Consider the following 25144-nt stretch of genomic DNA (forward strand, 5'->3'; position numbering starts at 1 on the left):
TTTTAATTAAGAAGTGGGGTGGGGGGCGTCTGGCTAGCTCAGTCTGAAGAATGTGTGACTCTTGATCTTAGCGTAGTGAGTTTGAACCTCATGTTGGGTGTAGAGATTACTTAAAAAAAAAAGAAAAAGAAAAAGATACTGAGGGCCCCAATCATATATGTACCAGCCTCTTGCTTAACTTCCTCAATGATAAGGAAATGTCCTGTATATGGGTTGTCACCCCAAACAGAACAAAAACTCTTTGAAGGTAGGACCTTTGTACCCTTAACACTGAGCCCAGTGCTTCATGTACAGCGTTTCTGTTTATTCTATGTTCCCATATTTGCTGAAGAGCAAAAATACTTAATATTTACCTTCAACCAAAGGGCAAGGGGAAGTGAAGAACAGGCCCATGCCCCTGGACCACTACCCTGAGAATTTTGCTGCATGTGAGTATGCTTGTGTGCATGTGTATGGAGTGATGACGGGGTGAGGGAGAGTTCAAGGTCTGTGCAAGAGATGACTATTTTTACTCTTTGTGCTCATATATACTTTGGATGCAGAGCAGACTGCTACTAATCCTGGGCCTTTGGAAGTTAGTGGCCCTATAGGGAGAAAGAAGTGAGAGGAAAGGAAGAGAGGAGGGGGAAGAGAGAAAGAAGGGTGGGAGGAGGAAAAAGGCATGAAAGGAAGAAAGATAACTTTTTCATCTTTCTGAATGTAGGAAAATGGTTAAGTAGGGAGAGACCTAATTTCCTCATCTTACGCCAAAATGCCTGTAGGGGAAATACAGAATGTACCTGGTAGAAGAGCCAATAACTAGGACTTTGGTAATCAAACTTGCCTTGATTGGTCCCTATCCCTGAAGACTGAGAGCCCACCCTGGTCACCTGCTTTAGAGTCTTCACGCTCTCGTGGATGGGCCTGGGTAATCCAACCAGGGTATCTGTGTCCCTGTGAAATGCAAGATATAGAGATCATAAGCATCAAAACTATAGAGAACTACTGATGAATCACTGACCTCTACCTCTGAAACTAATAATATATTATATGTTAATTAATTGAATTTAAATTTAAAAAAAAAAACCTACAGAGAACTACTGATATCCCCTGGAGTTACAACGACCATGCCACTTTCAACATGTGGTATTCTGGATTTTTCTCTGCAAGCTTCCAGGCCCCCCATTATTGCTTCAGGACACAAAAAGAATAATGCCACACAGAAGTGTTCTTGAAAATTAGGATTTTTGTATAGTCTTTTGGGGATTTACTTTGTCAGGGAGTGGTAGGTTCCTTAAAAGGGCATGTAGCCCAACTACAGTGAAACACGTGGAACAAGGCCTTCTCCATTTTGTAGAGGTCAGCCAGTGTGAGGAATTCATGAGGGAGGAGATATGAGGGAAGACTGGATCAGTTCTGACCATGTTGCTTCTTCACAGAATTCTGGTCCATTAAGATAGGAAGGACCCCTAGGGACCAGCTAATCCAACACTTTCATGAGGAAATTGAAGCCCAACAGGGAAATGACTTATCACTCAAGGTCCTACACATGGCTAAGAACATAAGAGTTCTTCTAGGACTGAAAGGAAAAAAAATCCCATGACACCAACCCAAAGTTACCAGGAGATGCCCACAGTGGCTCTAGGTTACACCATGACTACCAGGCAACATCTCTCATTTCAGCCACCCACTCCTCTTGTCCCCTAAGAACCACTCTATAGCCAGTTCTGACCATCTAGTCACTTACTGCCCCAGAGTGAATCCGATGAACTTGTTTCTGCTCATCTCCAAGAAGTGCTCAATGTCCTTCTGTCTGAGAGGACAGTGGAGAGACAATTTCCAGAAAAGGAAAAAAAAAAAAAGCAAACCTTGAGAGACAGAACCTTTCTAGGCTTCTGTGCTCCTAACCCTTCTATTGGAGGATTAGAGCAATGGGGGAAGATAGCAGCTAACAGAGGAAACTTCAAACCAGGAGTTCTGACTTCTAGCCCAGCTTACTGAGACTTGAACACGTAGACCACTGCACCTGGGCTTTCAGTGATTCTAATCCCAGGGTCCCCAGAGTTATCAAACCTACCTGACTTTTGGCGCCCAGGGTAGGCCCTTGGGAAAGGCCACACGCTCAGCAGAAAGGGATGCCTGTGAGGGTGGAGGTGGCACCAGAGGGTCTTGCTCTAGCAGATCTAATTCTCCATCCAAGGTTCGTTCTCCATCGCCAGCAGACTCCTCTTCCTCCTCTGTGGCTGGTTCCTCAGTCTTAAAGAGATCTCTTTCATTGTAGATGTCCAGGCTGTCCTGCTTAGTGAGGAGTTGCTGGGTGGGGGTTGGGAGGGTGGAGAGAATGTGTACGGAAATCTCACTCTGAGCGTCCTTGTTTGAGGTCACCCTCTACTCATAAGCTACTAGACTTCAGGATACATGGAGCAACAACCCAGCTCTTATAAGAATATCCCCTTCCCCACCTAACCCTTAGTATATCCACTAGGCCCAATCCCAGGACAAGCACCTCTCAGGCAACCAAGTCAATGGCTGGGGAACATAGCATAATAATCCCAAAGTCGGTTACTTAGCTTTCAGAAAGCATGGATGCCTTTTTTTTTTTTTTTTTTTGGTGCCAGCACTTTCCTTCCTAATTATGCTCTGCTTAGGTGAACATTCAATTAGTTTGCCTTCTGTGAGCCTACACCAGCTGGCTGACTGAGGAAGAGGACAGAGACTTGCTGCTAGGCAGAGGGAAGCAAGTCTGGAATTTTAAATCTTGTCGAAGAAGAAAAGATTGGACAGAAATAGGCCAAAAAGTTAACAGTGACTGCCTCTGGTTTGTGAAGCTTGTGAGTGATTTTCTTTTTTCCTCCTTTCTTCACATTTTTATATTTGTTCCAAATTTTGTACAACGAGTAAGCATTACTTTATAAAACAAAAAATAAAGGTTAAAAAAATCACATTGCAGATTATGTAGACTAGATTACTGAACATGACTGTCTGGTCCTGTCACCTGTAATTGGTGAACTCAGGTATTTCAGGGAGGTGACTTCGTGGGTACATGGTCAAGTCTCAGTGCAACCTGTCGTTCTGACCTTTCCAGGGATGCAGACTATACCTAGAACACTAATTAGTCACCTCCTAAATGTAAGCCTCTGGTTCCAGGGCCAGATAAGAGTATGGCCGGCTCAGAGTAAACCTTCTTGCTGTCAATAAAATGATAAAGTGCCTCACCCCAGGCATGTGGATTTGTTGGGAGTCCTGTTCAGGTGATCTGGGTCCCTATCTCCAGGATTATGCCCTAACTGGTGGCCGGGATAACTCCAGGCATACCAGGTCTGGGCCACTGACCCTGTAGTAAGATATGTATCTATGATGTTGTATCACAGTGTTACATCATGATAGCCAGGGAGCCTGCTGCAGCTGGGAGACGGAGGCCAAAGTACAGACTCCAAGGTTTCAGATTGGTGACAGGGCCAACCAGAGGCAGGATGAGCCTCGTCATTTACTGCCCTTTCATACCACATCCAGAGTAGCTCAGAATCTTAATTTTTGGCCAACTAGTATCAAAACACCACTGTCTGCTTGAGTTCGTACCCTTCGAGAGCCACGGCGGCCTCGCAGCTTAGAGGGTGGTGGTGCCAGCTGAGACTCCCCCAAGTCGAGGGTGTAAGAGGGCGGGGAGGCAGCACGCATGCTCTTCACCACCTGGATACTGTCTTCAGTCAGTGGAGGCAGCCCCAGTTCTGCCCGCTTCTGTATTTTGAGAACCTGTAGATGCTCAAATCCACCGAGGGTAAACTGCGGTATAAACAGGAAAGGGGCGGAGGAGAGGAAAAGCAGGAGGTCAGAGGGAACAACGTCAGGGAAATGTGGATGGAGAAGAACCACAATCTCCAGTCCCCTTGGGCCCCTTCTTAACTAACAAGAAATAAAACAAGAAGGGGCAAATGTAGTTACTATCCCAGTCTTAGGAGCTCAGGGGTCAGGATAAAGCATTATTTACTGACGCAGGGATGGAAACATCACCAGAAATTAGGAAAGGGACTCCTGGGGGCTTCCACTGGGGAAAAAAAAGGAAACTGTATCCCCTTTTTAAGGAGCACAACCAGATGCTATAAAGCCCAAGTCACTCAATTTCTTCTGCAGTCAAAATTTGGTTCCCCCCCATGAAGCTTGCTCTGGAAGGTATGTTGTTCAGGCAGTCCTGTGTGTGGGGTGGGAGCCAGAGATGAAGGATCAGATTTAATAATTAGTAACAAAGCTGTAACCATACACTTAAAAGGACTTCACTTTTTTTTTTTTAAGATTTTATTTATTTATTTGACAGAGATAGAGACAGCCAGCGAGAGAGGGAACACAAGCAGGGGGAGTGGGAGAGGAAAAAGCAGGCTCATAGCGGAGGAGCCTGATGTGGGGCTCGATCCCATAACGCCGGGATCACACCCTGAGCCAAAGGCAGACGCTTAACCGCTGTGCCACCTAGGCGCCCCAAGGACTTCATTTTTTTTTAAGATTTATTTATTTTAGAGAGAGAATATGAGCAGGGAGAGGGGCAGAAGGAGAGAGAGAGAAAAAGGGAGAGAAGCAGATACTCCACTGAGCGCAGAGTCCAACACAAGGCTCGATCCCATGACCCTGAGGTTCATGACCCGAGCCAAAATTAAGAGCTAGACACTTAATGAAGTATGCCCCAGGACTTCATTTTTTTTTTTTTTTTTAAAGCAAATCCCCTGTTTATCTGGATGGTGGGCAGGCAATAAACCCATTTTATTATTAGAAAAATTAAGGCACAGACAGTTGCCCGAGGTTCCTTGGTACCAGCAGAGGCTAGATCTCCCAACTCTCAACCACTATTCTTTCCATGAAATGTCAGCTCTATCATGGGAAGGTGCAATGACACCTCAATTCATAGAGTGACATCTCTTGTCAGTTCAATAGAAATAGGTAACCTAGGGCGCATGGGTAGCGCAGTCGTTAAGCGTCTGCCTTCGGCTCAGGGCGTGATCCCGGCGTTCCGGAATCGAGTCCCACATCGGGCTCCTCCGCTGGGAGCCTGCTTCTTCCTCTCCCACTCCCCCTGCTGTGTTCCCTCTCTCGCTGGCTGTCTCTCTGTCACATAAATAAATAAAATCTTTAAAAAAAAAAAAAGAAAAAAGAAATAGGTAACCTGCTCTGACATAGAACTTATGATTTCCCTCCATCGGCCAACAGCTGCCCTATTCTTCTGTCTAGCTCTAGCCTCCTGGAATCAGACTAGAAGACAGTGAGGTGGCAGAGGGCACTGCTGATCTGATGAGATGGGAGTGGGGAGAGGGGGGTGGATAAGCCACTCACCATGACCACCTTCCAGAGCAAAAGCAGAACCTTCTTTATGGGGAAGTGGGGAGCCAGGCCACTGCAAAACTTGGTAACCATGGAGAAAAGCAGAAGGGCAAAAGGTTCCTCATTATGCATGGAGAAGCCTGGGGAAGAGAAGAGAGAGAAGTGAGAAAGTGAGGATGAGAGTGCTGAAACCCTGCCCCTTTAACCCTGCTTCTGGACACAGTGAGGAAGGCTCTCACCTACTCCAAAGAATTTGAGTACTTGTTCCTTAGAAGGAGGCTTAAAGAGTCCTGAGGGAAGGGGCAGGAAGGGAGGCCATGGAGGTAAAATGGCTTAGCTCCCAAGCTTGAGGGTGGATACCAAACTAGAAGTAATAGTAATAAAGATGTTGCTTTCTGGCCGAAGGACTCAATGCATTTCATAGATCACAACTCACTTTCCCACATCAGTCTAGTATATTTTAAAAATGCCATAGGCCTTCATATCTTATCCCTGTCTGATGACAACATCAATATTTTTAAGGTGATTCAACTCATTTTTTCATGTGAAATTGATGATGAAATGGGAGATGGATGGCTATCTCCATTTTATAACCAAGGAAACCAAGGCATAGAAATGACACATGTTGGTACTAACTCATAGGCACAAGGGAAGTCAAGCCAGGTCCTCACACCTGCCACGCAGTATCTCTACCCTAAAAGAATGGATGCTAATTAGGAAAGAAAGGATGCTAAAAAGGAAAGGAGGGAGGGAGAAAGGAAGCAAGGAAAGCTAACTGTCTCTTCTATGCAGATGAGCAGATGCTATGCTTTCCCTCAACCACCAGCACCTCATCCCTACCCTTCCTCAAGTGGCACTTCTTACTCAATTCAGTGCGGAAGGTCTCCCGCGCTGTCCTCCACCGGCAGGAGTCTGTCTCTCGCTCCAGGCGGATATTTTCCACCAATAGGTACATGACACTCAGCAGCACCCTGGGTTATAGAAGGGTTACAAGAGATTCCCAAAGTAGCTCCCAGCCTGTAGTCAGAGACCTCAGGGATGATCTCTGTGGGACCCCGACCCAGTGGAATTAGCAGCTACTAGTAGTCTGGGTGTATCTGGGACTTGGGCAAAGGGTAACCCACTGCTAACTCTGCCCTATTCCCAATCCCAGGGCCAGCTCCACTTACCTGAGCTCTGTGCTATCAGCAATGGAGATAGCTGGTTTCCGAAGAGCACTGCTACAGGCCTGGCTGTTGCTGCCATGGGGAGAGGGAGAGGACAGGAACTCATATAAGGCCTCTTTACACCCTGTGTCCCTACTTATCATATACACAAATGTGAGTACCTGCTATTCCCTTGCTGTGTAGCTAAAAGAAATTGGTCTAAGGTAACGAAGCCCACTGAATTCCTCATCCACCTCAGTAAACCTTTATCTGTGGTGAAGATGGGCAAGGGCAGGGTCTGTGATAACCCCTCCTCTTATAATCCACACTGTGCCTAGCACTGTGCTGAACATAAAACAGATGCTAAGAAACCCTTTCAATCTGCCCGCTTTAAACTCCTGGGTAGTAGACAGGAGACAAAATGAGGGATCACTATAGTGGTAGCAGCAGATAAGACCACCTCTAGAGCTATATGACCCACAGGGAAAGAATTGGGCACAGCAACAGAAATTGGTCCTGTCCCTGTTGGGTCATGTTCTCTTCATGTAGAACAGTTTTCTTCATGGATTCCAGAGTCAGCCTGAGTTGAGAAGGTGTTTAGATAAAAAGAGAACCCACCTAGGATAGGACCCTGAAGCCCAGGACTGAAGCTGGGGCAAAGCTGTTGATGAGCCCAACCTCAGGGAGGAGGACAGAATATCAGAGAGCATGGCTGGATAGAGGGGAACTGTCAGTAAGCTTTGGGCCGAGTGAGGGAATCAGCATAGGATATGAGGCACACTTCAAGGAAGGGGGTTGTCTAAGCCAGCTCTCCCCTAAGGCTTCTCACTCGATTTCCATGTGGAGTAGCTCCAAGAAGGCCGAGAAGGTCCCCATCTGATAGAGCAGGAAGCAGTTGTACCTGGACCAGTGCAGCACATCGACCTCCGAATCACATTCCCCAAAAGTGCCTAAAGAACCAGACAGTGTCATATGGGTTGAGGGTGAGAGGGGTATCCAGTTCTTTCCACCCTGCCCCATGATCTTGAGACTATCTTCCAGAACCTTGCCCAACAAGTAGGCTGATAAAGATAGGGCAAGGGCCCTCCAGAACTTCCTTGAATGAGGCAGGAAAGAGGAGAAGCAGTCTCCAGATTCAGGTCCAATGCGCTTATCACTGGCCCGTCTTAAGTTTGAGTTCCCTGGGGAGCAGATCCAGAGAGAAGGATTCAAATACAAGTAGTTTATTTGGGAGATGATCGTAGGAACCACTGGTAGAGAAGTGGGGAAGTGAGATAGGAAAGAAAAGGCAGCTAAAGAGCTGAAAACCAGGTTGGGGGAAGCTCTGGGAAACAGTATATGCCTTACACCCCTCAGAATCATTCCATCCAAGAAGGGTGATCAGGTGGGCTATTCACCCACTAACTCCTGTTATTCATCGATTGGTGCTACTGGACTAGGGGAGCACATTAATTCCCGAGTACTTCCATATGGACTGCAGAGGAAGCCTTCAGGTAAAAAGTTAAAGGTACTAGCAGTTGGAAGTTGGCCAGAGCCCCAGACCCAAGAGATATGGTTAGGCACTGCCTTGTTTGCTACAGTCTTCCCTTCACCACTCTCTTTCCTATCCATTTATTATTTTCTTTTATAGGTTTTATTTTTATTTGTTTTTGTTTTTTTTTTAAGCTCCCAGCTAGTTGGTTCTGACAATAGTCAGTCCTCTTATTATGATCTCACGGCATATTTTTACTATTCCAGTTAGGTTATCTCATTTCTCTATCCACCACCTGGCTAATAGGTCTCTTCTGGGAAGGTTTTCTCAATTAATCTCACTGAGTTCTAATCCCAATTACCCACTGCATCCTCTCCTGCTGTTATGCTGAATGGAACCCTCTAAACGCCAATGAGAAATAATGCAGCGGGTCCGTATGGGAACCTGTGGTGCCCTACTACCTCCCCTCAGTGGAGGTCAGCACCATAGCTGAAGAAAGAAGCCTCCATGCTCAGCTGGTGGTACATCAACTCTAGCCACACTGACTCTCTTACTAAGTCTCCACGGAAAATTACAGTCCACATGAAGGATAAAAGAACTTTATAAGAAATCTTGCCATGCTTGGCAAGATTAAGGCCAATTCCAAGGGATCCAGAATAGTACTTACCACCATCTCCTTAACTTTCTTATAAGCATCAGGTTACTCTTAGCACTTGACAAGATCTGTCCTTGAGAGGCAGGGACCTTGCTTTCTTAGCATGGCTTGCCTCATCCTAGTCCTGATAACATTTCTTTTCCTAGTTTTCACCCATCTCAAGCTGGCAAAGGTGGCCACTCGCCTTGGGCCAGGTACAGAACAGCTCGGGCCACCTTCAGTCGCCGTTCCCTACTGACCACCTCCAGTCGGTCCAGGAGTCCCATCACATAGGCTTTCTGGGCATCTTCCTCCAACTCCAGCCACTCCTTGGCCTGCACTGGGGAAAGAAGGCCATATAGACTCAGTGTCAGCTTTTGCTTCCCCTTCCTGGAAAGGCTCCTGATAACATACCCACCTCTGATGCCAGCCCCCAACAAATTCTTCTCTTCAAAAGCTTTCCTTATTTAGTTGAGAAAGAATGAGACTGGAAAAGTAAAGGACGCCCAAAATTCTGGCTGAACCCACTCTGCAGCCTCATCTTCCTCCATATATCCCCTTTATTCTCCACACAGAGCCTATTCTGTCCTATTTCTCTGACTTTTCAAGGAGTTCCCTCTCTCCCTACATATCCAATTCCTATTCATCATTACAGGTCCAATACTATATTACCTCTTTCCCACTAATGCTCCAGCCAGAAGCTCTGTCCCCCAAGATACTCCCCTGCCTCCATTACCCCAAGATACCTTTTACTTCTCTTATGATACTTACCACTTTCCTTTTGGACTCAGTTAGTTTTGTGATGTACACACCTACACTCTGCCACTGGACTATAATCTCTTAGAGGATTCTACAAATTCACCTTCACCCCTGCCTCTTGCATCTTGCACAAAACAGTACTCACCACACATCTGTTGAGTTGCAAACTGAATTCATGGACCAAGTAAGGAAATGGAGGTCTGAGAGGATTCAGCGTGGACACATGAAATTATTATTAGATGCTATTAGGAGTGAGGCAGAGTTGGAGGCAGGGATCGAATGTTAAAGTCAAGGACTACACTAGGCACAGAGTTCAACCAGGCAGCAGGGCACTAGCCCAGTCCCCATCCTTCTGCTCTCTGGGCCATTTATATCAGTGAAAGGGACCGAGCTCAGGCTTCTCCTGCTTCCATTCCATGGCCTCTCCACTTGAGATATAGGAAACTCTGTGTCCCATATGCAAGAAGGGATAGAGAAGTGGTTGTGGAGAGGATGAAGAAGAATCATACTTTGTTTTGGGCTTTTTCTAGATCGGGCTGGGATATCATGCGGTGGGTGGGGAGGAAAGAAGGTCTCTATGAATAAGAATCTGGGATCACCTTGAGTCTTGAAATCTTCTTCAAAGCACCTCCTGTTAGTGGTGAATTCCAGGTTTTCAGTGTAGCTATATAATTCTGTGTTAGGAAAGATAGGACAGAGTCACAAACATTCAGCAGACCCTTACAGAAGGGGCCTGGGGTGGAGAGGGTGGCATGAATGAGCTAAAGCTTCCAACACATTCCTGTGTCCAATTCAATCCAGAGCCAGCTTCCTCCCTTTCGGAGCAGTTAAAAATAGCCACTTGTGTCCCTGGGTGATTAAACCATCAAACCTGTCCTCCTCCTGCCAGCTGGCTGCTACAGCAAAGAAGGCAGTCTTCAACACTTGGTGAGGGCCAGGAGGAGGGCTGGAGCAGAGAGGGCTTACTGTCATCACTCCTGTTTCTTAGGGCTGCAACCCATTCTGCTTGTCAACCCAGACTGAGACTATCCTATCTCTAGGGAAGAGAGGGGAAATGCAATACCTGAAATTTAGAGGCAAGATCCTTGTGTTATTCGAGCAACCAGAGTAAAGGCTGGACAGTATGTGTTAGATGGCCCTTTGGGGTCGAAGCCAGTTCATTCTCTCCCTGCTGAGTTTCCTCAAAAGGTACAGAAGTTTAGGTTCCTGCCCATGGCCACCCAGGTAGAGACAGCATCAAACCACATAGAAGCAGCTATTATTGCCAAAGGGCTGCTTATGCCCAAGAAAATCTAACTTTGTTAACAATAGCCTCTGAATACAAAACGCAGAGAGTTTATGAGAAATAAAAATGCCCTTTCCTATACACACACACTCCAGAACATTATACCAGGAAGTACCCTCATCTTACAGAGGATGAAGAATTGAAGTTGAGAAGTCAATAGGTGACAGAACAGATTTCCTCAAAACTCTGTTCCCTGAGACCCTTGCTGGAAATTTAACTAGGTCATAGATAATTCACAAAGAGAAATTCACTTATGTTCCAGCCAGCTGTCTAATGGTTGAGAAACACCTTGTCTGGGAGCCAGGGCTTTTGAGTCCTGAATTCCAGAATCCTGGATTGCCCAGAAGCAAATCCCATCTCTGACTCTGATATTCTTCAGTGCTCAGTGGGTAGTGTGCGTATATGTTTTTTAAGAGCACAGCATAAGCCCAGTCAAAAAAGGGAGCAAGGCTGGTACTAAACTTTTTGTTTTTATTTTTAAATTTTAGATCACGAACTTTCATAGACAGATAAATATAGAATACATAAGAGTCCTGTATGTCTTCTACCCAGGTTAAACAAATGTTTACACTTGTTATATTTACTTCAGACATCTAAAGTCCCCTTTTCGTCCCCAGTCTTATTCCCCTTTCTAGAGTTAACCACTTTAATGAAATTGGTGTGTATCCTTACAGGACTGTTTTTCTACTTTTACTGCTTATGTATATACCTGTAAACAACATGACATTGTTGTGTTTTGAAAGTTTTCATCCAAACAGGATATTATATATATTATTTTTCTTAGAAACAATTTAGGATGTCTTTCAATCGTTTTTTACATGACAGTGTAATGAACACATCCATTTACTTAACTGACACTGTCCTCAATCAAGTGTGCAACTAGACTTCCCAGAAATAACTTTTTGGGTTTGTGTGTTTAAGCAGTTTTTTGGATGCATGTATAAATTATTTTGTCACTGCTTCTTTCACTCTCAACACTATGTTTTTAACATTTATTGATATTGAAACCTATTGATATAGATCAAGTATTCTAATGGCTATGTGGTAGCCTACTATACTGATATGCTACAGTTTATCCATTCCCCTAAATGGTTTTAAATTTTTCACAATGGCCACAATAAACATCTTTATATGTTTTCTTGTGCCCAAATGTTCTTTCAAGTGTACATCTAGAATTACTGGGTCATAATATGTGTGCGTCTTCAACTTTGCTAGATATGGCCAAATTGCTTTCCAATTTTATACTCTGTTCCCTCATGCCAAGCAGTGTATAAAAGTACTCATTTCTCTGCACCCTCACTAACTTCAGGCTTTTAAGTTTTGCAATCTGATGAATGTAAAATAATATCTCATTATTTTAATTTGCTTTTCCTCATTTACTAATGTAGTTGAACATCTTTTCATATATTAATTGACCATATGGTTTTTTATTCTCTGAATTCCTATTCCTATTCCTATTCTCTATTTGTCTATTGTCATCTCTCTTCTCTTCTCTCTCTACACACACACACACACACGCATACGTATATGAAATATAGTTATATTATTTGGAATTCTAATCTTTTGTTGGTTATTAAACTCAGCTCTCTCTTTCTGTCACTCATCACGAATTTATTCCCTGCGCTTATTCACAAGAACTTCTTTAAAAGTCCTTGTATCTTTTCTCTGAAAAAGCATGTCTCAAAGTGTCACTTCCATGTGACAGAATATTTAATTTTCACACCATCTCCACCCAAACCTCATTTATTAATAACTGGCATTCATAGCACGTGTAACATGGAGGCTCTTAATGTAAGGAGATCAAACTTAGCCTAAGCTAAATCCCAGACAGAGACAGAGAGGGAGAGGGTGGCAGAAAGAAGGGGGCGTGCATGCAGAGATACAAGTGAATATGGTAAAAGAAACAGGAGGAATGGGGAAAAGGTGGAAAGAAAACATATTTGAGAGTGCACCAAAAGAGAATGAAGAAGGATGAGCAGAAAAGAGTGATAGAATAAAAGTGAAGAATACTGTAGTCAAAGGAGAATTCACAGAAAGAAATGCAAAAGCAAACATATTTACTGCCAGAGGTTGGAGAGAAGAGTGAATGTGGAGAACAGACAAGCTGCCAGGGGAGATCACAGACCCCTGCCCTCTCCTCCCGGCTATCCTTCCACTCTCCACAGACCATCTCTACCTCATACCTGACAACTCTGCTGCGTGCCCATCTGCATCTCCATACTCAAATTCCAGAGTGGGGCAGTCCACAGAGCCCTGTAATGGAGAAGTCTTTGCAGTAACTTGGGAAAAGGGATGAAAAAGGAGATTATACTCTCATTTAATCTTCTCTTAGAGGCCGACATTAGATCAGGGAGGCAGCTAGGAGAGTCCCATCTGGGCCTTTAATCCAAACTTTGTACCCTCATCCAAACCAAAATCCAAGGCTCAGTGCAGGGCAGGGCTGAAGGTTCCTATATAAAATGAGAAACTCTGAGTAAAGGGCTAGGATTGTGAACAGATATGAAAGCTATGCAATCTGTGTCTGTACCTGACCTACATAAACATGGACCAAAAGAGCATGTAGCTGATTTCTAGAACAATGAGATGAACTAAAACAAAAGAGGTGAGCCGGATTCTAATTTCAGCAATGTCATTAACCCACTGTATGATTTTGGGCAAATCTCGTTTTTTGGATCATAGTTCTTCATTTATTAAAAAAAGGTCCCTCGGCTCTAGTGTTTCACCACTTTAGGATTGTCAAATAAGGTAGTATTTCTACTCTAAGCTGTTTTAGAGCTAGATTTCCTATGATGTTGTATGTATAAATTTATAATCCTATATAAAAATATTTTAATGTGATCCCACCCCCTAACCTCTTTAAGCATTTTGGAGTTATTCCCTACCAGTATACATTAGTATATATAAATTTAAACATTTTTTAATCTCAGCCATCACATATTGAGATCTTAAGCAAGTCATTTAACCTGTCTATGCCTCAGTGTGGTATAAAAAATGTATTTGGTCTTTGACCCCTGTTCCAGGCACAGAGCTCCTAAAACCTCTGGAATTTCCTGAAAGAAGTGTAATTCATAAGCCCCAGTCAACAATCCTTGAGTTTATGCTAGTTTATGCTAATGAGGTGATTCCTGGTGAACCTTTAAGAGTTTCAGGGCTGGCCCCACCCCCAGAGAGGGGAGGAGGCTGAAGATTGAGTTCAACCAGTGGACAATGGTTTAACCAACCATGGCTAGGTAATGAAACGCCATAAAAGCCCTAAAACAACGAGGTTTGGGTACACCAAGGTGCTAGGAGGGTGAAACCTAGAAGGCATGGAAGCTCTGCACCATCCCACCCCTGTACCTTCTCCTTTGCCTTTCTTCATTTGGCTATTCTTGAGTTGTATCCTTTATAATAAAATTGTAATCATAAGCAGAACAGTTTTTAAAATTCTGTGAGTCCTTGTAGCAAATTATGGAATCTGGGGATGGCAGGGTTAGGGGTGGGGGTGTTCATGGAACCTCTGAATTTACAGTTGGCCAGGTGGAAGTGCATGTAGCCTGAGGGCCCCATGCGTGGCTGGCATCTGAAGTGGGGACAGTCTTGTGCGACCGAGCCCGTAACTTGGGTCTGTGCTAACCACAGATAGTCAGAACTGAATTGGTGTCAGGGAATTATTGGAAAACAAAGTACTCAGTTTTCTTATCTGTAAAAATGAAGATAATTCATAGCATCATTATAAGGACTACATGAGTTAATAGAGACAAAGCATTTAGCACACTACCCAGCACTTGGTAGTACTATGTAGATGGTTACACTACTTTGTTGTTTGTTTGCTATTTTTTTTTTTTTAGATTTTATTTACTTATTTGAGAGAGAGAGAGAGAGAGAGAGCGATGGAGCAGAGGGGAGGGGTAGAGGGAGAGAGAGAAGCAGACTCCTCACTGGAGCAGGGAGCCCGAGTGGGAGTCGATTCCCGGGTCCTGGGATCATGACCTGAGCCGAAGGCAGAAGCTTAACCAACTAAGCCACCCAGGTGCCCAGTTACACTACTTTGAATTTTACCTATTGTACTTACAATTTTAATATTATAGTATCAAGGTATTTTTCTCATATTATTATGACTATCGTTTTAAACAGCTAAGTATACAGCTAAGTGGACAGATAACTGCTTAACCAATTCTCTACTGTTGAACATTTAAGTTGTTTTTAACTTTTTTTTTTTTTTTTACTACATGCATGAAGCTGTAATACACTTATAATTTTTTTCATATTTAGGAACTCTCCTAAGGACAGATTCTTTTTTTTTCAACTGATAGGTTTTCGCAAAGAAAATGAATTGCATCAAACCTTATGAATACTTGTATGGTTCTTTGTATATGACAAGTTGTTTTTCAAAACTACTTTATCAATTTACACTGCCATCAATGCAAATCATATTTAAATCCACTATAGCAAAGATTTCCAAATACTTCTGGGTTACAGAGACAAAAAAACAAAAAAAGGTGGAGGGTGGAAATGATATTAGGTAGTTCTGATAAGTAAAGACTTAAAAACCTTTTTAAAACATGTATTTCAAAAAAGGATAGTTTAATACTCCCAAAATGAGGACACAATATTAGAATAAAAGAGTCATTAACAATATGTTTTTCAAAGTTTTTGATTGTAAATCAAAGAATAAATAAACTTTACATCACGTCCCAACACACACACACAAAACTGGAACAAAAGTTTAACAAAATAGTATCACTATCACTATATGTGATGTAGATATTTTCTATTATTCTATTTCTTTAAAAAAAAATGTTGGTATCAACTCATAGATCACACCCTACAGTTTGAAAAATACTGTTTTAAATTGCATATATCCTGCAGCAGAGCCAAGAGCCAATATCCCGTGACAAGATGTCACATGTCCCCTGCTATGATGTGACCAGAAGGATAGTCACCTCTGTGGTCTTCTACCTGAAAGCCCAGAATCTCACCTTACGTCAGAGAGACCCTGAATGAGGCTCACTGAGAAATCCTCACAGCCCACAGCACGCTCAAAATAACTGGGGCCTGAGAAGGACGCCCGAGGGACACAGCTTTGCATCAGTCAAAGGACCAATGTTGGTTCCATGGTTTGGACAAAGGCACTGTGGAAACCTGAGTGGCTGGCATCAGGGGAAACTGAGCAAGGGGTACAAGAGCCCTCTGTACCATCTCTGCAATGTCTCTGTAAACCTAAAGTCATTCCAAAGTAAAAAGTTTAGTAAAAAAAAAAATCGCATAATCCTTTATTTATTTATTTAGTAAGTAAGTAAGGTCTACACCCAACATGGGACTTGAACTAATCAAGAGTTGCATGCTCTACCAAATGAGCCAGCCAGGCACCCCAAACTTCATACACCCTTTAAATTTATTGTATTGAACTACATTTAAAAAAAAAAAAAACTCAGTTCAATGCCCCAAATTTTCCTCATTTTGCCACAAACCAGTAAAAATTTGCCAAGGACTTTGGGAACCAATTAAACCAAGGGAACTGGCTAAAGAGGCCTGAGGTGAATCACCTGGCTAAGAATCTTATTATTAAGGGGCGCTTCTGTGGCTCAGTTGGTTAAACCACCAACTCTTGGTTTTGGCTCAGGTCCGGATTTCAGGTCCAGCCCCCTGTGGAGCCCTGCGTCAGGCTCTGCGCTCAGCAGGAAGTCTGCTTGTGGATTCTCTCTCTCTCTCTGCCTCTGCCCCTCTCCCTCTGCCACTCGAGTGTGCTCGCCTGCGTGTGCTCTCTCTCTCTGCCTCTCTCTCTCAAATAAATGAATAAATAAATAAATAAATCTTAAAAAAAAAAAGGGAATCTTCTTATTAAGCAAATAATTATTCTCTAGCTTCCTATTTTCCTTGGGATGTTCATACACTAAGCCATTCGGAGAGGGTAGGTCAACTAGTGTCCCCTACAAACACGATGATGGATGAGGAGGCTCTCTTGAATTGTGCCGACAGTAATTCTCTTCCAGTAATTCTCTAGAAGCACAAGAGAGAGGGGGGAAAGACAAAAACAAAACCATCTCCTCTGAGGACTGTCTTCCACAGGAAAGCAAAAGGAGGGAAGGGAGGAAAGGCAGATAGTCATCTAAGTCTGGCACCTGAGTGTTGTGGTGATAGGGAATGTACTGACAGGTAGAAAGCAGCTTTCCTGCTGCAGTGGAAGGTGGAGGAAAGCTAATCTTTCCAGCCAGCCTTTTGGCAGGCAATGAGCCCAGATGGAGAGGATCACTGCAGTTGTCCATTTCCAAGCATAAAAAGTGCAGCTGTAGACAACCAGGAGGTAAAACTGTGGGGCAGGTGGAAAGCTCTGAGTCCCTGGATACTGAACCCACTGGCAAAAGGAAAGTACTGTAGGCGCCCTTTTCCTGAAGGAAGACTTGAGAGGCAGGGAAAAGGCCTCCTACTTCAGGTTTTTTTTTTTTAAGGTTTTATTTATTCATTTGAGAGCGAGAGAGACAGAGAGAGCACAAGCAAGGGGAGAGGCAGAGGTAGAGGGAGAAGCAGATTCCCTGCTGAGCTGGGAGCTGGACATGGGGCTCGATGCCATAACCTGGCGATCACAACCTGAGCCAAAGGCAGCCGCTCAACCATCTGAGCCACCCAGGCACCCCTCCTACTTCAGTTTTAATTCCCCCAAAGAACGTATCATTCTGAAACCGGTTATTTTATTTCTTTGCATATTGTCTGTCTCTCTACCCTGACTAGAATGTTTGCTCCATAGAGCAAAGACCTTGTCCTGTTCACTGTTGTATTCCTAACACCTAAACAGTGCTAGGCATGTAGGAAGGACTCAATAATTTTTGAATCAATGAATGACCCACCCTCTCCCCCCCCAAAATACACTTAAGCAAGAACAATGTCTCTATGGGGGAATGAGGCACAGGGTGCCCTAAAAGGCCAGATTCAGGGGTGCCTAGGTTGAACTCTTAGGTTCCTCTCCAGTGGTGATCTCATGTGTTATGGAATAGAGCCCTGCGTGGAGCTCCATGCTCAACAGGGAGTCTGCTTTGGAATTCTCTCTCTCTAAAATAAATAAATGAATCTTAAATAACTAAATAAAATAAAATACAAGGCCAGATTCATAGTGAGGCAGGGAGGGAGATGATGTGGACAGAACCCTAATCTAGGGGCGCCTGGGTGGCTCAGTTATTAAGCGTCTGCCTTCGGCTCAGAGCGTGATCCCAGCATTCTGGGATCGAGCCCCCCATCGGGCTCTCTACTCCGCTGGGAGCCTTCCTCTCCCACTCCCCCTGCTTGTGTTCCCTCTCTTGCTGGCTGTCTCTCTCTCTCTGTCAAATAAATAAAGAAATAAAATCTTAAAAAAAAAAAAAAAAAAGAACCCTGATCTAGTTAGCAAGACAGTAAGGCTAAGCTCTGCCTCTGAAAGGTGGTGTGACTTTGGGCCAGTCTTTTCATCTCTTCCACTTCTCTTTTAGAAAATGGAATGGATTCCTCCTTGTCTGTATCAAAATGGAAAATGTATGAAATCCCTTTGGAAACTGTGATATACTATTCAAATGGTAAATCACTGCACAAGTAAGACCTAGCTTCTAGTACCAGCTCTGGCCCTATGAGCTACTATGTACTGACCAATTACACGCCCTGTGCCTGAACTGAATTAAACATTTGACATTCAGTTATCTCATTTGGCTTTATAACAGCCTTCTAAGGTAGGTAGCATTAACCTCATTGTACAGATGAAGAAACGAGCTCAGAGCAGTTTGGCAATTTGCCAAAAGTCACACAGAGAGTAAATGGTAGGGCTAGGATTCAAAACTGGGTCTGATTGACCACTCCTGGCCACTATGACAGATGTATGCTCCTGGGCAAATTACTTCTGTCTCTTACGTCTGTAAAACAGGGGCTAAAACAGATGATCTCTACAGATCCTTCCACATCTGACATTTTGTGGTCTACTCTGTATGTGTGTGTGTGTGTGTGTGTGTGTGGTGTCTATTCTCCTGATCCCCACTCACGTCCATTTCTACTCTTGGCTAGTGATGGAAACTGGCTGGATGAGGGGGTACGGGACTAATAATTCACTCCCTTCATCCTCGAGTTAGCATTTCTTTTTAGAAGAAGTGACCCAAACATTCATATTCCTATCTGTGGGTTTGTATCCTGGACAGTTCCATCCACTCCCTCCTGTACAGCCCTTGCCTGAATCCTGTCTCAGTAACTCTTACTGGTAGGGGTCCTGATGTGGGTGGAAGGCACTCCCTAAAGAGTCTGCCAACACTCGGGGGGAAGTCACTGGGCACATCTGGATCGGCTCGCTAGCCCGGGCTGGGGGCGGCTGCCCCACACGCCGGCCCCTCTCCACTGCGGCGGAGCTCTGCCCCCCCCCACCGCCCCATCCCTCAGGCGAGTCACTTAACCTCTCCGCGCCCGTTTCCTCCGTAAACCTAAAACACGAATCCCCACTTGAAGGGGCTGCAGAGATTAAGTGAGATACATATTTGAAAAGTATCAGGTATGCTCGCTATCGCGCTACATCTTCGCGTCCCCAGAGGAGAGGCTAGAGGGCTAAGAAGCCCCCGACCCGCGGCAGGAGACGGGCAGAGAGGGATCAGGAAGAGGCTGCAGAGCCCAGAGTCCAAGCGGCGGCGGACCCCGCAGGCGCCCGCTCCAAGGGGCGGCCCCGAGCGCGCCTGGGGCTCCGGAAGGGGAGGAGGACGGGGCCGAATCACTTCAGCCACCGCTTCCCGCCCGCGGGCGTCTCCCGGCCCCAACTGAAGCTCTCCGGGTTCCTCACCTCCGACTCCCGCCGCTGGCTTCTGAACGCTTCCCGGCCCTTAGGTGCCGCCTGCTTCCCTTTGCCGCCGCCGTTGCCGTTGCTATTGGGAGACGAACTCCCGACCCCGGGCGCCGCGGGGTCCTCCATGCGGCCCTCGTCAGCGGCTCCCCTCGGCTGCTCTGCTCTCTCTGCTCGGGGCGACCCCGCCACCGCGCGCGGGGAGCCAGGCCCCGCCCCCTCCACAGCTATTGGCTGCGGTGCCGCCCCGCAGCCCCGCCCCGCCGCGCAATTGGCTGTTCGACGGCTCCAAGCGGGACTTGGGAGGAGGTGGAGGGGCTCATTCACGGGATTCCCCCCCCCCCTTTTTTTAAGTCCTGCGACGTTGCTGGTAGCCTTAGGCTCCAGGGTAGGCTCCCTGCTCCACCTCCGGAATTCTGGGCCTTGAGTCCTGGCGGGTTATCTTTTTGCTTCTCACTCAGGACTCACCCTCTCCCAAATAGCGACCTTTTTGGGGAGATCTAGTCTCCGCCTCCTGCTCCACTGCAGTCTCCCTTTCCCCATTACCACACACCTCTATCCCGGCGCCCGCATTACGCCCCAAGTCCCGTGTCAGTCGCAGGGGAGGCATGGCACCGCCGGGTGGCCAGGGACGCCGCAGGAAACCAGGGACTCTCTCTGAGATTCCTTGAGAACTCATCCCGCCCGGAATGAGGGCTTGTCGGGAGATGGTGGGTTGAGGGGTGGGGTGGGGCGTTTTCACTTCACTGAAATTGCTGGCGCCCTTCAGAGCTGCTCCTGGTGGTCTTTCTCCGCTGAAGTGGGCCACCTTCCTCAGGTGTGATCTAGGGAGAGATGTTGAATGGAGAGCAAGCCCCCACCCTCTCCCCAGTCCTTTCCTTCATTCTTCTAAGATCCTTCCTAAGGGCTTGATACAAAGGAGGCTGTGTCGTCCCGCTCCGAATTTATCTAAAAAGCTGTTTACAGTAAATATTTAGGCTGTCTGGGTTGGTAATTAGAAGTCCCAAACAAGCGGCCTGAGGGGAATGGGTGGAACAAAATGGGTGGGATTGGGGGAATTGTTGAGCTGCCACTTTGTTCCAGGCGTTGCACTAGACCCTTTCCAGATATCATATGGTACTTCACTCTGACAGGTTGTTTTCACTAATCCTGTATTACTGTTGAGAACACCAGGACACAGAGATTACTCCTTGCGGTTCCCAAGGTATCATATTCTATCTTGTCTCAGTGTCTTTGCAGTTCTTTCTCTCTGGAAAAACTTTCTGCTCTTCTTGGCTAACTTCTATTGTTCCGTGAAGATTCTGTTTCATTGTTACCTCCTCTTCCAGAAAGCCTTCCTTTGACCCTTCTCAACCCACTCAGGCTGTGTTGGTGTCATATCAAGTCTGCTTGGATTCAAAAGTCTTATATTTTCTCTTATATCCTCAAAGTAAGAGGCTCAAAGGAATTACTCCCCCTTCCTATATCTTAGGGACAACTCTCTTTTTTTAAATTAATAATCCTTTTTTAAAATTTTATTTTTAAGTAATCTCTACACCTAACATGGAGCTTGAACTTACAACCCTGACATCAAGAGTTGCATGCACCACCAACTGAGCTAGCCAGGCACCCCAACTCTTTCTTTCTTAACCATACCTCTCCCTCGTACTTTCCTCTGCTAGTCAGTAGGTGACAGATCAAGACAGAGTTGAGAAAGAAAACTCCTTGGAGATTTCTCAGTTCCTTTCTCTCCTATCTCCAACATCTCCCTACTGTATCCACCCAATCATTTTCCCTTTCCTCTCCCATTCCCCCCCAAACTGAATATAAGTTCCTTCAAAGTAAGGCCGAAGTATATATACCTCGTATATGTATGCTTAACACAGGGTTTCTGTAATACTGACTGAAAAATTATTTGTTGTAGAGGGCTGCCCCATGCATTGTAGGATGTTTAGCAGAATCCCTGGACTCTCCATACTAGACGTCAGTAGTAGTAGTAACCCCCCCCCCAAATTGTGACAACCAAAAGTGTCTCCAGATATTGTCAAATGTTCCCTGAGGAGCAAAATCTGCAGTTGAGACCTACTGGTTTAACAGAATTGAACTGATATGAATTTCCAAGGAAGTCCATGGCTCAAGGCCTAAACTATTTGATTTTGGAATTTTTTTAAGGGTATAATTTGTTAAACTCTAAGATTCACACTCTGCTTTAAAATTCACAACCCACGCCTCGCTCATCACTGCTGCAGTGTGGTAAACCTGCCACAGCACAGCCCATTGGTGTTTCTTTATAAAAGAATTAATTATTCTGTCTTCCTCTTCCCAATTCCTGTCCTCCTAAGCAGTCAGAGTTCTAGGATTGACAGGCCCAGAATTTCACATTTCTTTTGTGAGTCTAGTCAATCAGCAGGATTCTCAAACAGAGGTGGCAGATAGGAGTGGCCAGTTTTGAGTCTTTGTTCCTTTTCCAGTCTATCCTTTGGGCAAAGGAACAAAGCCTCAAACTGGCTTCAATTGGGAATAGGACTAAGGACAGCTTTCAAGTCCCCTCTGGCCTCTATGCAAAGCCAATTGCTGAGCCTGGAGCTCCATCTGGCTTCACTTTCAGAGAAGGGGTTTGAAAAACTGGTGTTAGGGAGATTGCAAAGAATCAACACAAGAGACCTCAATCCATTATCTTTTCCACACCCCAGTGGAATGGGAGACAGTAAAGATCAGACATCTGTCTGCTCTTTACAAGCCCAGACTTTCAGAGCTTGTCATAAGGAAGAAGATATCTGGAAATAATTCCTGGACGAAGCAACAAGAAACCACGGATTAACTGAGAACTTTGAAACTATAGGCCATGGGCTTGGCACACGCTGAACTTCTTTAAGCTTACTTGTCAACAAAGATGTGATAGCCACCAATACCACCGACCACAGAGGCATCCATACATATAGCTGGGAGCTAATTAGGGGCTAGTCTGCAAGTTTTTCCACCTTGCGGAGATGGCTCCAGTGCTGAGTTATTTTTAAATCGACACTACCACTTTTCCTTGTCCCAAGACTCAGGCATTTTGGGGCTGCTGGCAGAGGGTTGGAGGTATAAATAGGTATAGTTACAAGGACTGAACATATCCTTTTCCCCATACAAGCACTCAACTTTAATCCATGGAGGTCAGATACTGAATTACATAGATAGCACCTGTTATGGAGAGCACTTAAAAATAAGATGCAGGAAGGGGCGCCTGGGTGGCACAGTGGTTAAGCGTCTGCCTTGGGCTCAGGGCGTGATCCCGGCGTTATGGGATCGAGCCCCACATCAGGCTCCTCCGCTATGAGCCTGCTTCTTCCTCTCCCACTCCCCCTGCTTGTGTTCCCTCTCTCGCTGGCTGTCTCTATCTCTGTCAAATAAATAAATAAAAATCTTAAAAAAAAAAAGATGCAGGAAGTCTTACAATACTTAATTTTTGAGGACATTGGGCAGCCAGGATGATGTAGTAGAAAAAGGACAGAATGTCTTTCTCTCCTATCAATGGCACATTTGGGTGTAATGAGGCAACAGAGGCTGTGGGACCCTAGACGGAGATAAGGAATTGATGTTTATGTAGCACATGGTGTGTGCCAGGTTTTTAAGCAGTGTTTCAAAAATTAAATCAGGCCTTTAAATCCTTACCCTAGAAGACAAGCATTAACCATTTCACAGGCAGGAAAACTAAGGCTCCAAGTGGTTATATTACATATATATGTCAAATTATACAACTTGTAAATGGAAGAGATGGTCAGGTGAGCCTGACTCCAAGTCCAATCTCTTTCCATACTGACCACAAGCTAGAGAAATTGCACAGCGGGGGGTAGTCAGGGCTTACCTTATGAGTTCGAAACTAAGACCCAGGCACCCAAGCTCCCGTCTTTCACAGAAGAGGACTCAAGCCCTGCTCTAAGGGGGTGAACCTGCCAGCTGGCTCACAGGCTCAGTGCTAGCTGCTGCATTCTCCTTTTCAACTGGAGTGGCACCACCCTTGAGCCATTACCAACTGCCCAGACTATTTTAGCCCTTAGTTTAGATAAACACAAGTTAAAGTAGCAGAAGATTCTGAGAGGGAAGAAAATACCTTGCATAAAGAACTAGGTTAAGTTGTCAACTAAGAAAGGCGGCCATCAGAAAGCTACTCAAAAATGGCCACTCTACTGGCAGTTGAGATAAAAGAGGCAGTTGGATTTAATCTTTTAGTTACTGATTTAGTCAGGCAAAAGCTGACTTGGAGACAAATCTCTGCCAGATTAATTTATTTCTTCCCGGTTGGATGTAGTCAGGTTCTGGGTGTCAGAGCCCTTTAATCCCAAACCATGGATGCTGGCTTCCTGCGCTTTCTAGCTAAGGGCAGCACACACAGGATTTGGGGGACCTAGAACCAGATGTTTCTCTGCCTTAGACCTACACTTCTCAACTCCCCAGGGTGATGTTTCTTTCTTTTTTTTTTTTTTTAAGAATCTATTTATTTATTTGAGGGGCGCCTGGGTGGCTCAGTTGGTTAAATGACTGCCTTCGGCTCAGGTCATGATCCTGGAGTCCCAGGATCGAGTCCCGCATCAGGCTCCCTGCTCAGTGGGGAGTCTGCTTCTCCCTCTGACCCTCCCTTCTCTCATGTTTTCTCTCTCTCTCTCTCATTCTCTCTCCCTCAAATAAATAAATAAAATCTTTAAAAAATATTTATTTATTTGAGAATGTGTGTGCACACGTGGCGGGGTGGGGAGAGAGAGAGAAAGACAGCATATGTAGGAGGGGCAGAGAGGGGCAGTTGGAGAGGGAGAAGCAGACTCCCCACTGAGCAGGGAGTCAGACATGGGGCTTGATCCCAGGACCCTGGGATCATGACCTGAACTGAAGGCAGACGCTTAACCGACTGAGCCATCCAGGCGCCCCTTCAGGGTGATGGTTCTGAGAAAGCAGGTTCTTTACACACATAACCAGGGGGCAGATTGGGGGGAAGATATTAGTGGAATGGCCACCATGGAATAAGGGACCCAAGACTAAGGCCATTTAAACATGCCTATTGGCAGCAGCTTTTGGTAGTCTATTGGTAAGATGCTTTTTACATTCTTGCCCTGCAGCAGGCTCTCCAGTCTGTTGCCCAGAAACATCTCTCATCTCTGAATTCATAGTTCTCAGAACAGAAGCAAGGACTACTCTCAAGACAAGAATCCATTTTAAGAATATTTTATTTATCTTTTGAGATTACATAGTCATTATTGCTGATCTAATACAATCACTTAGACATAAAGATTTCCAAGAGCCTCTCAGAAATGGCAATCCTTAGAGGTTTTATTTCCTTTCAGTAAGATGACAATGAGAACTAGATGATTATATATATAATATATATTATATATATAGTTAAGTTTATCGTCTACGTATAATTTGCTGGTGTTGCCTATTTTCTTTCCATAATTTTCCTTTATTAAAAAAGCTTAATGCAACAATGCATTTTGATTTCTTTTTTTTTTTTTAAAACCATGACAAAGTTAATTTTGAGAAAACCACAGGAGCAGCAATTTCAGATCTGTTCAGAGAAAAGCCAAGCAGCAAAAAAGCTTTGCAGGAGTATGTGGCCATGGGGAGCCGTGCTCATATGGGAGGGTAGGATCAGGAGGTAGGAGGGCAGACAGAAGGTAGACCAGATACCTTTTTTCTTTTTTAATGAGGAAAAAAAAAAAAACACCCTGATTTTCCATTAAGAAGGCAAAAAAGACCTAGAAAACTAGCACGAATTCATCATAGAGAAAATGGTAAGTATCCCTACCTGCCAGGGCCATATACAAACAGATAATTAGTCCTCTTTCCC

General features: G+C 44.9%; 1 protein-coding gene and 1 long non-coding RNA gene across 4 annotated transcripts in view; one reads left to right on the plus strand and one right to left on the minus strand.

Annotated features, from left to right (window-relative positions):
• STRIP2 (striatin interacting protein 2) overlaps window positions 1-19530 on the minus strand; it is a 47406-nt gene extending 27876 nt beyond the window's left edge. The window contains exons 1-12 of one of the 3 annotated variants that reach the window (XM_040644011.1): window positions 19342-19530; window positions 12764-12833; window positions 9895-9969; window positions 8742-8876; window positions 7261-7381; window positions 6456-6524; window positions 6151-6257; window positions 5299-5426; window positions 3559-3762; window positions 2057-2292; window positions 1727-1792; window positions 870-933 (exon numbers count right to left, since the gene is read on the minus strand). In XM_040644011.1, the coding sequence (XP_040499945.1) occupies window positions 870-933; window positions 1727-1792; window positions 2057-2292; window positions 3559-3762; window positions 5299-5426; window positions 6151-6257; window positions 6456-6524; window positions 7261-7381; window positions 8742-8876; window positions 9895-9969; window positions 12764-12833; window positions 19342-19470 (1404 nt within the window). In that variant the 5' untranslated portion in view covers window positions 19471-19530. The remainder of the gene's footprint in view (window positions 1-869; window positions 934-1726; window positions 1793-2056; window positions 2293-3558; window positions 3763-5298; window positions 5427-6150; window positions 6258-6455; window positions 6525-7260; window positions 7382-8741; window positions 8877-9894; window positions 9970-12763; window positions 12834-19341) is intronic. The other 2 variants (XM_040644012.1, XM_040644013.1) reach the window with 2 other exon arrangements.
• Window positions 15-15798, plus strand: LOC121105809. The gene is made up of 3 exons (XR_005838513.1): window positions 15-428; window positions 6440-6605; window positions 15432-15798. It is a non-coding gene; the product is annotated as an uncharacterized LOC121105809 (long non-coding RNA).
• Window positions 19531-25144: the final 5614 nt, after the last annotated feature.

The sequence above is a fragment of the Ursus maritimus genome, unplaced genomic scaffold (genome assembly GCF_017311325.1).
Source record: "Ursus maritimus isolate PB19 unplaced genomic scaffold, ASM1731132v1 scaffold_3, whole genome shotgun sequence".
NCBI classification, from domain to species: Eukaryota; Metazoa; Chordata; class Mammalia; order Carnivora; family Ursidae; genus Ursus; species Ursus maritimus.